Here is a 12,646-nt window from a genome sequence, read left to right as displayed (position 1 = left end):
AGGTTGTTAATCTGTGCCGTCTTACAAAGAGTTATGATCAATCCAATCAATCGTAACTCCATCAGTGTCACAATTTTTTCTACAGGATATTTTCACAATGTCCTTTGTAAACATAGAGAAGCACAATGAATTTTCAAGATAACAATGCATGAATATGCATCATATCATAGAAAATATTTTGAAAAACATGATGGATCTTGACGTTGCTGGCCTTCCATAGTTGCGATTGATCGGATCAATTGCAAATCTTCGTAAGACGGGGCCAAGGTTTAGTTCCTGACTACGAAGTTGGCCAGATTCATCCTCACCCTCCCTCCACTTTCACTCTTTCTTTACTCCTATTTGATTGGATTTTGTGCATTATAAGACATTATCAACATTGGTGATATTTTTCCCAGAGACACAGTCACGACGCATTCAAGTAAAAAATATACAGTGCATCCTATTAAAAAACACAAATCTAGAAATTATCGATTATTTCTCATACATGTAACTTAATCACACTACAATAGACAAATGACCTATCATTGTAAAGCTTAGAATCTCCTCTTTCATCTGATTATTCCTCATACATGCATGAGTGATCAAAACAATTTGAAGAAAGGATACCAAAAAGTCACTTGGCGGGTAATATCTGGGTTTTTAAAAAAATCACATTTTTAAAAACTTCAATATCTGCTCTTGAATTTGCTACCTCAATTACAGAAAATGATCAAGAAATAAGAAAGTTCTATTTATTTGAAAAAAGTGCCTGAATTTCAATTTTGCTGACGATCAGTCATGCATATTTGTTAACTGTGTGATAGCTTTGGTTGTAAACCGGTGGAAACATGTTTGTTTCATGAAATTATGGAAATACAAGCATTGTTTTGAAGGAACACCATTTCATTTCTTGACCATTTTATCTAAGTGATGAACCCAATTAAAGAGCAGACATCGAACATTTTAGGCGGCTAACAGACATGGATTTAAACTTCTTGAAATTCAGATTCCCCCGACAAATGACTTTTTGGTATCCTTTTTTAAAATTGTTTTATCTCACTCATGCGTGAATGAGATATATTATGTTACACCAAGTGGAAAAGAAGAAGCTTTACGATGATACGTCATTTGTCTTATTCTATTTGTGGTTAAGTTATGATAATTCATCTCTAAATCTGGATTTTGTTTTTTGTGGGACGCACTGTATGTGCCCATACATATGGGCACAACCCTCTCCAATAAAGTGCTTAAACATATAACATTAATTCCAATAAAGACATCTTTGAACACAAAACAGGATGCCTTCATGGACAAGTATTCAACGATCAATTATTTACTACTTATTCTGCTTTGCTAAGGAATTAACATCAGTTGTATTAAAGTTACAGAATTAAGTGAGGCTTAGACTCTAAAATTTTGTGAGATCAAAGCGCTTTTAACAGTGTAGTTCAATATATAAAAAATTAACTTCTGGATTTCTTCATGATTTTGGCCAGTTGTGCCTCTTCATGAAAACAGTGGTGCATTAATAGATTTACCATTCATGAACAAACAAAAAAGAGTGATATTCCAAAATTATTGAGTTGCAGGATCTTGTTACCACACAGACAAAAAGTATTTTGTTATACTTGCCATTCCATTGAATACATTGACAAGGAAAGTGAATACAAAAAAAAAGATTATGTGTGTGTGTGCGTGCAGTCTTCAGGATCATGTGCCTATTGTAGTAATATTAATGGTATAATGGTTCTTTAAAGGGGAAGTTCACCCTGACAGAAAGTTTATTGTAAAAATAGCAGAAAAATAATTGAAAATATTGCCGAAGGTTTGAGAAAAATTCATCAAATAATTAAAAAGTTATTAGAATTTCAATTATTTGATTTGTGACATCATATGCGAGTAGCATTCCTACATAGCGAATGGTAAAAAATCAATGAAATGTCATTTTCTCAGAAAATTGGAAATGGTTTCCACTGTAACTTTTGTATATCACTAGACAGATCATTTCACACCCGATCATGAAAAGAAAACAAAATTAAGTCATCAGGAACCATACAAAATTTGAAATTCATACATTTTATATTGATAACACATGGGGCAGCTGCTCGTTTATGACGTCACAAATCCAAAATTTTGAACTCTAATAACTTTCTTACTCTTTAACGGATTTTCCTCAAACCTTCACCAATATTTTTTACAATTTTTTCTGCTATTTTTGCAACAAAGTTTTCTTCAGGGTGAACTTCCCCTGTAAGTTCTAAATACACATCTGGTAGTCTATAGGTGGTTTCAGACCGCTTTGAATTTCGCCAGTTCCAGGTATTCTCTGATCAGGAAATTTACCCCGATCAGAAAATACCAGGTATTTTGGTAATGTGAAAGCAAACTACGCGTAATTTCCCCGAAAAAAAAACCCTGCTAAATAGTAGGTACTTGGCGAAATTACGAGAACTTTCGCGGGATTTTTCCAAGGTCGCAGGTATTTGGGCGATGTGAAAGCAATTTACGGGAACTTTTAACCCAGCGTTTCGTTGGGCATGGGTGCCGTGGGTGGCTGCTGGGCTAGTGATTTTGAATCTCGCGCCTTGCCTGCTTATACAGACCATACTGCGCATGCTCGTAACTTCAGGAACTTATCCCGAAAGGTATGTTTCGTGGCGGTGTGAATGCAGGAATAATTAATGGGTATTTTTTAGCCTAAAAAAGTTCCCGTAATTTAACAGGGATTCTTGTGATCGAGGCGGTTTGAAACCACCTTATGATATGACTGCCATGAGTCTATCAAGCAATTATTGTTTGAGATGGTCAAGGGCAACTCTCAATGGTAGACAACTTTACTTGATGACCCCCATCGGCACCCTGACAAATCCAATAATCCTTGGTTGAGCTCCCCTCCTCCCAGAACAGTGATGCAAGGAAAAAATAACACAGGGGCACGGGGCGATTTAGCCCCCGATAGTCTCAAGAGCCCTGGAAACTTCATTCATTACACTCTATCCAATATTGCAGATTTAGGCAGAAAGTTCTTCATATTAGCATTTCAGATTCATTATCTGAGCATTATAGATCAATGAGCCAAATGCATGAAAAAAAATAGCTGCCAACATTGACTTTGCTATATATTTTTCCATTTAAAGCCATTAATTTGCATAGTGTACACAGCAAAAGGCCACATAACATCAATGTTATGTTGACAGAAACAAAAAATCTCATATCTATCAGATTTCCTTCTAAATATTAAATAACTGGCAATGCCGGAATCTGTAATAATGAGCAAATTTGGCAATTAAGTAATCTGTAAAAGTCGAATACAGCACTTTCATGAAAATATCCAGCAGATCTAATTTAAAAAAAAATTGTATTCATTATATTCAATATATAGTGAAAAGGATTCTAATATACCCCTCTCTTTCTCTCATTCTAATTCTCTCTACCTTTTCAATCCACTATCAATAAAGACATGGCAAGTTGAGCTCATTCAATGTGAGTTGCCTAAAATTATAAACCTTTGTATGTGAGAAATAATTTCATGTGGTACTCTACTATTATAAATCCTTACTACAAGTAATACTGACTATTAAATGAGCATGGGACCAATATCATTTTTACCATTTGATTATTTCTCTTTTTTATAAATTGCCTCGGTAACATCATTTCCAAACCTGTATCAGATATTTTAGAATTAATTGTTATCATTGTTATCTTGTCATTTTTTACTACTTGCGAGTATTCGAGTTATCCAAAATGTCTAATTGGGTCCTGCCGAACATTTGATAAGTGAAAACTTAGCTCATCGAATAGCGATTGGCGGCAAGCCATTCGATTAATCGATTTTTACTCCCAGGCCTACTGACTAATGATATAAATGAGAAAAACAATATCCCGATATTTTCATTTTACAATTGCCCCCATTACCCAAAATAGCAGGGTATATCTGCATTGTAGCTATATCTATTTATTGATATCAATGGTCTATTCATAGAATTCATTCTAGCTCAAACTGCATCAGAATCAACAGAAATTACAAATGTAGAAAACAAATAAAGTGTGAGGGTGGGGTTAATCTCTCTTGGTGCCCGGGACGCCGCCAAGCATTTTCTTCCTCTGTCTCAGCATGTGTGAATACAGCCTTGGGAAAACTGCGGGGGAAAAAAATGGAAATGCAAGCAATAATCAAAATCCATATATACATGTATACTTTCAATTGTATCTTGATTCACTGGAGCCTGTATGAGAATCTAGAATTCCTTAAGAAAATTTCTCTTGCTAATCAGATGGCTCAATTTCATCAGTTACTAAATGTTGATTGATAACAAAAAGAGAGCCTGTGAAGAGATAAATGTAGGCATTTCAAGATGCATACAAAGAAGTTAAAACTAAAGTGTCTTGACATGGAAACGTCATAGACATGACAAAAAAAATCTTTTTTGCACACCAAGAGGTTACATGATGCTCCAATACGAAAATTCACTGAAAATCGTAAGTGAAATAATCGGCGGCCATCTGGTCGCCATTTCACCTCCTAGTTTGTGCCCCTCCATCCAATTCAATTTCACATATCATATCTAAATATATATGTATAGTATAACACACTATGACCAAAATATTATTGATTATGAAAAGTTGATTGCTATTTATTGACCAAAATGCTGTTCTGTATTGCTTTAAACCAAATAAGAAGGTGGTACCCAAATGCCTGCTTTTCATGGACAAACACTGATGAAAACCCAATTCCACCTTCCCCGCTCTCAGCTAAAATAGAACTTAATGTATAATGAATTTTCAGACTCAGTGATATTTTGCTGGCAATAATCAATTAAAATTGAAATCAAATATGGCCAGTGCTATATGCCATACTAGGGCTCAGTCATTACATTTATTTCAAACAATGTTTAAACATAACAAATAAAGAGGCAGTTACATAAAACCTTTGTTCAAAAAAGGAAAAATAAATCACTGAAAAACAACCTTAAAATTTGCCAAATATTCCCAAATTCATATCTTACTATTTTGAAATGAATATAAAATGTATATTTAAGCAATAAATAATTCCATTTGCATGGAAAATGAAGTGAAACTATGTAATAATTCTGTTCAATAAAGACTTCAATTATCAAGACTAGTCTACTAGATTGGAAAAAAATCTCAGCACGTGTGCGTCCGGATAATAGAGAGATTAAGGGGAGGCCAGATAAGAGAGGTCGTATCTATTAAAATCATTTCCAGCAATCATGTTTTTGTAATTTTGGATGGATGGAACAATACATATTAAATCTTATATTTTCTAAAAATTAAAGTTTGCTGTGAAAGAGGCCTATATGGCTCTTTCTCTAAGTAAATTCTATTTACAAATGTAATGTTTTTTTTATTGTATTTTATCCCATCCAAAATTACCTCCACAATAGAGGTAAAACATTTTTTAAATATCATAAAGAGAGAAAAAAAATAATTGTTCCATTTTTAAAGTAAATATTTATCAGTGAAATACATGTTCTTAATTCATTACAAAGCAGTATATTTAGAATTTAAGGAATATTTTGGTCAGTTTTCAGGAAGTCTAAGTCACGTTTTCTCAAATAGTTTAAAAGTTTACCAAAATTTGACAAGGTATTTTGTGTTAACAGTCATTTGAATGTCTGTAAAACATTGACATTCATTCAACTTACTTGGAATATAGAGAATCATGAGGAAGATAAGGACGCTGTAGTAATCAAAGGAAATGTTGTAGTCGTTTGGTAACTCTAGAGAATAGAGTCCTGTGCTCTTCACGTATGGTAATGCAAGGTAGATAGTCCACAGCTCACCCTAAACAAGATTCAATTCAATTCAATTATTTCACTAGTCATGTTATTGTTTACAAAAAGCATGAATTCATCTTGAATCGTCTGTGCCGTGAAAACTTCATCCCGCATCATCTTCGCAATGTAAACAATAAAATGTTTGTCTATCCTAATGTTAATAACTTACATTGTAGGCTTTGCCTTCCTATCTTGTGTGGATATATGAAATATGTGTTGTTTTTTAATGTAATTTTTAATAAATAAATTAACTGAACAGACTTATTGTAAAAATTGAGGACTCTTATGACAAATTTACCATTAGCTAATCAGCGTATAACATTAGATTCTGCCTTGCCATAATTAAGAAGTTTTGAGGCTATAGATCTAATTTTAAAAAATTGTTCAATGGAAAGAACATATACATTACAATTTTTAACTTGAAAGATATTTTAAATTTTTTTTCTTTCCTTTAGTAGTACCTTTCTTTAAGAAACTATATATTGGCACATAAGTAGTTTTGGATTTGATTAGCTTGTGTTTACAAACATGCCAAAGGCAGTTTATTGAAGTAACATATTTCAAATCTAAACATACTTTTCAATCAAAACTAGATTCTGTTTCTTATGCGTACAAACTATCGTTGCAACAATGAACACACATTTTCTCCACTTCATGTACTGTTTGACTGCATTTACGGTAGGTAATTATCATTAGTACATTCACAGTTGTTTCATATAAGTCCAAGTAGATACAAATAAATGAAGGTATAGCGTGTATTGTGTGTACATTCATTTCTAATACAATTGACTTCAGACAGTATTCAGAACTTGCATAATACATTTACACATGTCTACATGTCTAAATTAGTGAGGCATTAAAAAAGCATATGATTACACTACATTATTATATACTCACTGTTACACCAATGGGGTAAAGGACAATGAAGAGGGTATATCGTAGCCACATTAGCACGTATGGTAGACGGTTGAGCAGGGCAAAGACATAGAATGCATAGCGTATCACTTCAGTAATGGTCCAAGCCATTACATACAGAATAATACTCTTCTCATTCTGAACCTGCAGATTTTTTTTTTTAGAAGAAATAAAAACAGGTAATAACAGGAGGTCCATCACCTTTTGAGATTTACAACATTTAAAGTTTATGACAAGCAATGGTGGCTAGGGGATACTTTGCTTAAAATTGATCTAAATTGGTCTAGTAATATCTAATATCAGGGATGCCTGTCAGTTCTTATTCACTAGATAGTCAAGAAAAAAGCCTGATAATTAAAGTTTTCAGGGGCTCAAAACTAAATGTGTGGGACTTTGCTCCACACATGTGCGGTACAATGTATAGCCTGAAAAGCCTCAAATAGGAAGTTGTTAGAGCTTGGCATCAAGCAAAATCCTTAAGATTGGTAAACATCCATACAATGATGCACCACATCATATCATATGATATTGCTATCATGGTACTATACTTTTTTTTCAAATCATTAAAAATCAACAGTGAGCCTTCACAATGTTTGGGTCATATCTGTAGGTAGGGGAAGGCGGGGTAAGTTGTGACAGTTTTTGCTTTTTGCATGTTAGAATTGATATGATTAATAATCTTGTCGAAATAAGTACCTTGCCTTGAAATTTAATTCTTCTGAAATATTTTCCACCTATATATAACTTTCTATCCCCACACTGAAAGTCACCGTGACCTTTGAAAAAACCGATGTCAAATGGCTCAACTTGCCCCATATATGGGGTAAGTTTGAGCCACCTTCTGGGGTAAGTTGAGCCACAAAAACTATGTACAAAATGTATGAGGGGAGAACCAGCATGTCAATTTTTTAGTTTAAAGTCTTTTCACTTGCTAATTCTCTATAAATACTAACATCCTTTAAAAGGAAAAGAGCAGTCATGTAAATTTGCTCCTTTCAGCCAGCATTTCAATCGATTTTTATGGTTTGTTTTTTAAGATACATTACCATAGGAATTACCATGGCTCAACTTGCCCCATGCTGTTTGGCTCAACTTACCCCAGTCTGAACTTAGTGTGATAATTTTGTATCCACACATTTATTATGCATCCATCATATAAAAGACTATGACAAGAATAAAGATCCATACCTGGACTAATAATGTTGTTATCATGTCTTTATTATATATAAAGACGTGTGTGTTTATAAAGCACTTATCTATTTCACACTCTTTTTTACTTTTTTGGCTGAAATTCATATTATTCCCTCTAAAAAACTACTTTTTGTTTCAAAGTTGAAAACAATATGGTGGGATTAGGGGTTATGCTATGGGTCATCAATACATGACACCACCACAATGTCTGACTCATTCATTATTGGCCTGGGGCTGGTGGCTCAACTTGCCCCTATGCTCAACTTACCCCGCCTTCCCCTACATAGAATGTACACATCGATCAAATACCAGTACTTAAATTCTCATGAAAAGAAATCTCATAAGAGGTGTGAGCACTACAATCATCTTACCTCTATTACACTATGGGTGACAGGCCACAGAATGACCAGACGGGACGTCACCTGAAATGCAGTTAGAACCGCCGAGGATGGCACGATTCCAATTAGGCAATGGACAACCTGCATTCAGAAGACAATCAAACACATGTACTTAACAAGAGTGTTACTAAGGCGAGCACATGATATGCCCGCCTGTAACACAGAAAATGTAGTTATTGGTCAAGCAAGAAAAGTGGAAGGTGGCGGCTTCACTTTGACCTCAAAATCAAAAGAATTCCTGGGATCTATGCTAGTATCATACACACTAAATTATGTGTGCCTATTATTATTACTTATTATTTGTACTGCGCTTTTCTCATTAGGCCCAAAGCGCTTACAATGAATTGATAAGATGTAATATATAAAAAAAAATTACAAAGTATGAAAGAGATGAGTTTTTAATGACTTTTTGAAGATTGCTAATGATGGGGACTGTCTAATTATTAGTGGCAGGTCATTCCAGCATTTTGAAGCCGACACCGTAAAAGTTCTGTCACCAGAACTAGGCTAACAAATTTTCGGCATTTGTTTGAGATCAGTATGCTCGATCTGTAATGAAAATCATAAGATCAGTATGCTCGATCTGTATGAAAATCATAAATCATAAGTCAGAAAAAAATCCCGCTGGTTCCAATTTTTTCTGACTTATGATCTATGATTTTCATACAGATTAGAAGTTTGTTTTATTCATTATCAATGTTTTCCTTTATTTTTTCGGGCCACTTAACTTGAATATCGGCCACCACAAAATTTTATATGAAGGTTTTGCTGGCTGGCACAGGCCACCACCACCAAAAAAAGTTAAATGCGGAGCCTTGCATAACTTGCAATTGGGTATTGAGGGAGCTTGATATGAGTAGACTTACCTCAAGAATGGCAGCTGTCTGAAAGGCCTTGAGGGGTAGTTCAATGGCATCATAGAGACCCACATTGGTACCTTCTTGGAGATAGTAACGTACCCCCATTGCACCTACAGACAGCCATCTAATACATACAGAGTAACATAGCAAAGAATTAGTCAAGCAGGTATCAAGATATTTTGTTTAAAGCAGTCTTGAGTACGGATGGGGGGGGGGAGAAAAACAAACAGTTCACTTTTCCCTAAGAAAACAAGTGGAAAGCCTCTGGCAATCTACATGTAGCCTGCATTATGGAATTCAATAAAGCAGCAGTGCTGAATTGGTAAGTTGTTAAAACACAAACCATTCATATGATAATGCAATATGTTCATTGGCCCAAAATGACCAGTGATGATGATTACGTGACCCAAGACTCATGCAAGACAATATTAAAGTGATACATGTGCTTGATTAACCATCCATGTTTCATGAACCAGATCAATAAACTTTCAAACTTAAGTTATGATGGCATTTTAACGAATACCCCCACATAAAGACCCTTAATCATTTGCCCTGAAATTCGAACTGAAAGTACTATGTGTTTAGAGACCGATTTGCGCGAGGTGTGGGAGGAAAAGATTAAAACCGACGACCATCGATGTCTGTGACATAATCAAAACATCAATGCAATTGTTTAGGGGTTCAATTCAGAGAATACTTGCCAAGGGTATCGTTTTGTTTCCAATACTTGCTAATAAGGGTTGTTAAGGGGTGCATTTTCAGAATATGGAAAATACTTGTTTAGGGTACGTGCTTTTCGAGACTCCATGGTCACGCATGGTATCCACTTGTCAATGGAAGTGCCCATTCCCTCCCTCCCCCCCCCCCCCGATCTTATTATGAATAATTTCACAATAAGGCCCGCTCGAAGTCCCCCAGTTTTTTTATTCGCCCACGGCGCATACCTACCACTTTAGTGGTCGATACCTCCCCTTTTTTTGAGGGTCCAGTGTGTGCATCGATGTCAGGATTCTGTGTCATGATGATAGACCTTCATCCATATAATCAAGGTAAGAGCCTAATTTATTTTCCCCCCTTTTATTTGGGGTGCTATTGCGACCCCATTCTACCCCATTTTAGAGAACGCCCATGTCTGCCTAAAGTACATGGACTAGTCCTGGGCCGATTGCACGAAAGGGTCAAGAACCGTCTTTTGTGTCGCCCATTTATTATGATGCGCCATGTGAAACGCATTTTAAATAAATAAATTAGGCCTACCTGCAAACATATTTCATTCATCCGTTAAAATAAAGAACAGTATTCACTTCAGTAAACAAAATTTTTGGTTATAAAATGTGATCATGAATGATGAAATTGTATACAAATTGATTTTAAATGCTACTATTGCTAGCTAACAAATTTTATTTCTTCATCATATATTTCAGAAATATCCCGAATACAGCGCATCATAAAAGATGGGAGACACGAAAGACGGTCATTGGAAAGACCCTTTCGTGCGATGAATAGGCCCAGGTCTCCGACCCTCTTCGCGGGCCGGGGCTCCCTGGGTTACAGCACACGATATTCATAATTTGATTTTGATGACAACCTAATCCGAGTTGAGACATGTTTTCCTAAAATTACATATTCATTTAGCTGCTTAGAAAATAAATTTCATACATTTGATTTGGTACATTACCCTGCACAGAGGACTACATTGTACAAGACAAGATACGCTGTTGCTAGGCCAGAAACCTTGTTTTTCCCGGCTGATTTTAGGGTTGAGTTCTCGGCCGACATACCTCTAACAGCTATTCACTCTGCGCTGGTCTGCTGGAAAATAAGGTAACCTCAGCTCGGCGGCGGCCTCTTATCGACCTCAGCTCCAGCGCCTGGCCTGCTGAATTTTTGATTAACATCTAACGCCAGCTACGGGCAAATACCGTACGTAGGTCAATGTTGGCCCAATTTGAAGGCCAAGCCAATTAAGGCTTGAAAACCTGCAAGGCCAGCATTTAAATTTTACACTGTACATAGGGGATCACAATAAAAGAAAAGCACGTACAAAATGTGGATGAATGAATTCACCGAAATCTATCTTTAGAAAGCTGCCAGTGAAAGTGATCGAATTTAGCCATATTTTTAAAAAAATAAAGTTCATCCGTTCACCCCTTTCGTTTTCTTGATTTTCTTGCTTTTTCTTGATCATAAAACTTTACGGGTCCATGGTCATCTACATGCCAGTGTCAATGACACTGGCATGCCATATTTCTTTTTCTTTGGAGATGGGGGTGTATACTGTGTTAAATTACAAAACTTCACAATCAGTAAGGACGAATCCATCGCGGCATCAAGCATGTCAAGTGCATATATACCGCATACGGGATATACGTATATGGGATGATACAGCCCCGTTCCCCCGCCCCCCCCCCCCCCTCGGAAATGGAATATATTCCCCCAGGATCGACACCTATATGGTTATTCACGTGATTATGAAATCACAAAGAAGAATAATTTGAAAACACAGCATAAAGTCTCCCTTTCTCCAAATCCTGGCTGGTCTTCCTTTAATTGAACCATATATTGTAATCAAAACTTCACTGTCATATTTACAAGTAAACATTGGGGGTTTTTTCTTCTCAATCTGAGACACTACACTAAAACACAAATACAAAATAAGAAGAGATGCTGCCTAACAACCTATCAATTATTAATTGATTTTTATTACATTCCCAGGACCAAAATCCAATTGAAACCAGTTGGATTTCCAACTGGTTTCAATTGGTTTCAATTGGTTTCAACTGGTTTCAATTGGTTTTAACTGGAATTTAGCAATTTCCAGTTGAAACCAATTGAAACCAGTTAAGCAACTGGAACCAGTTGGGCAACTGGAAATCCTAACTGGAACCAGTTGGGTAACTGGAAATGACTTCCAACTGGAAATGATTTCTAACTGGAACCAGTTGGGTAACTGGAAATCCTAACTGGAACCAGTTGGGCAACTGGAAATCCTAACTGGAACCAGTTGGGTAACTGGAAATGATTTCTAACATGGAACCAGTTGGGCAACTGGAAATGATTTCTAACTGGAACCAGTTGGGCAACTGGAGATGAACTGGAAATGAACTCTAATTGGAACCAGTTGGTAACTGGAAATCCTAACTGGATCCAGTTGGGTAACTGGAAATCCTAACTGGATCCAGTTGGGTAACTGGAAATGATTTCCAATTGGTTTCCAATTGGAAATTTTCCAGTAACCCAACTGGATCCAATTGAAACCAGTTAATTTGCATATTTTTTGCCAGTGTGCACTTATTAATGTTTTATCAGATTTATCCTAATTTACATTGTATCTATTGAATTTTTTTCAATTTGAAGTACCACACTTTTTTCAGATAAGTTTTTAGAATACTTAGCAGTGAAAACCATGTTCATAAATGTTAAAGATTATAATTAGAACAGATTAAAAGATAATTAGTACACCACTAACTGTTACCGAATTACATCAAATAAAAATACATAT

The 12,646-nt window shown here is 35.6% G+C and overlaps 1 protein-coding gene across 2 annotated transcripts; it reads right to left on the bottom strand.

The window, feature by feature from the left end:
- Positions 1–2,454: 2,454 nt before the first annotated feature.
- Positions 2,455–10,990, bottom strand: LOC121419452 (very-long-chain (3R)-3-hydroxyacyl-CoA dehydratase 2-like). 2 transcript variants are annotated; one of them, XM_041613936.1, is made up of 6 exons: positions 10,926–10,990; positions 9,151–9,268; positions 8,258–8,365; positions 6,678–6,839; positions 5,649–5,787; positions 2,455–4,121 (listed from the first exon to the last, which is right to left on the bottom strand). In XM_041613936.1, exons 2-6 carry the CDS (start codon positions 9,247–9,249, stop codon positions 4,042–4,044), a joined length of 588 nt encoding a protein of 195 aa, XP_041469870.1. In that variant the 5' UTR covers positions 9,250–9,268; positions 10,926–10,990; the 3' UTR covers positions 2,455–4,041. The 2 variants fall into 2 exon arrangements, with proteins under 2 accessions (XP_041469870.1, XP_041469868.1); XM_041613934.1 differs by having other exon boundaries at positions 10,823–10,971.
- Between the last annotated feature and the right edge of the window lie 1,656 nt (positions 10,991–12,646).

Source organism: Lytechinus variegatus, chromosome 1, assembly GCF_018143015.1.
Source record: "Lytechinus variegatus isolate NC3 chromosome 1, Lvar_3.0, whole genome shotgun sequence".
NCBI lineage: Eukaryota > Metazoa > Echinodermata > Echinoidea > Temnopleuroida > Toxopneustidae > Lytechinus > Lytechinus variegatus.
The sequence above is the reverse complement of the archived record's forward strand: the minus strand, read 5'-3'. Positions and strand labels throughout refer to the sequence as shown.

Bases quoted from the DNA above. Each gene is read 5' to 3' on its own strand.
- LOC121419452 (XM_041613934.1), bottom strand. From the start codon at position 10,923: ATGTCGGCCGAGAACTCAACCCTAAAATCAGCCGGGAAAAACAAGGTT. The intron at 8,366-9,150 runs GTAAGTCTACTC...TTCTGAATGCAG, and splicing joins AGACAGCTGCCATTCTTGAG to GTTGTCCATTGCCTAATTGG. The intron at 6,840-8,257 runs GTAAGATGATTG...AAAAATCTGCAG, and splicing joins TCACCCATAGTGTAATAGAG to GTTCAGAATGAGAAGAGTAT.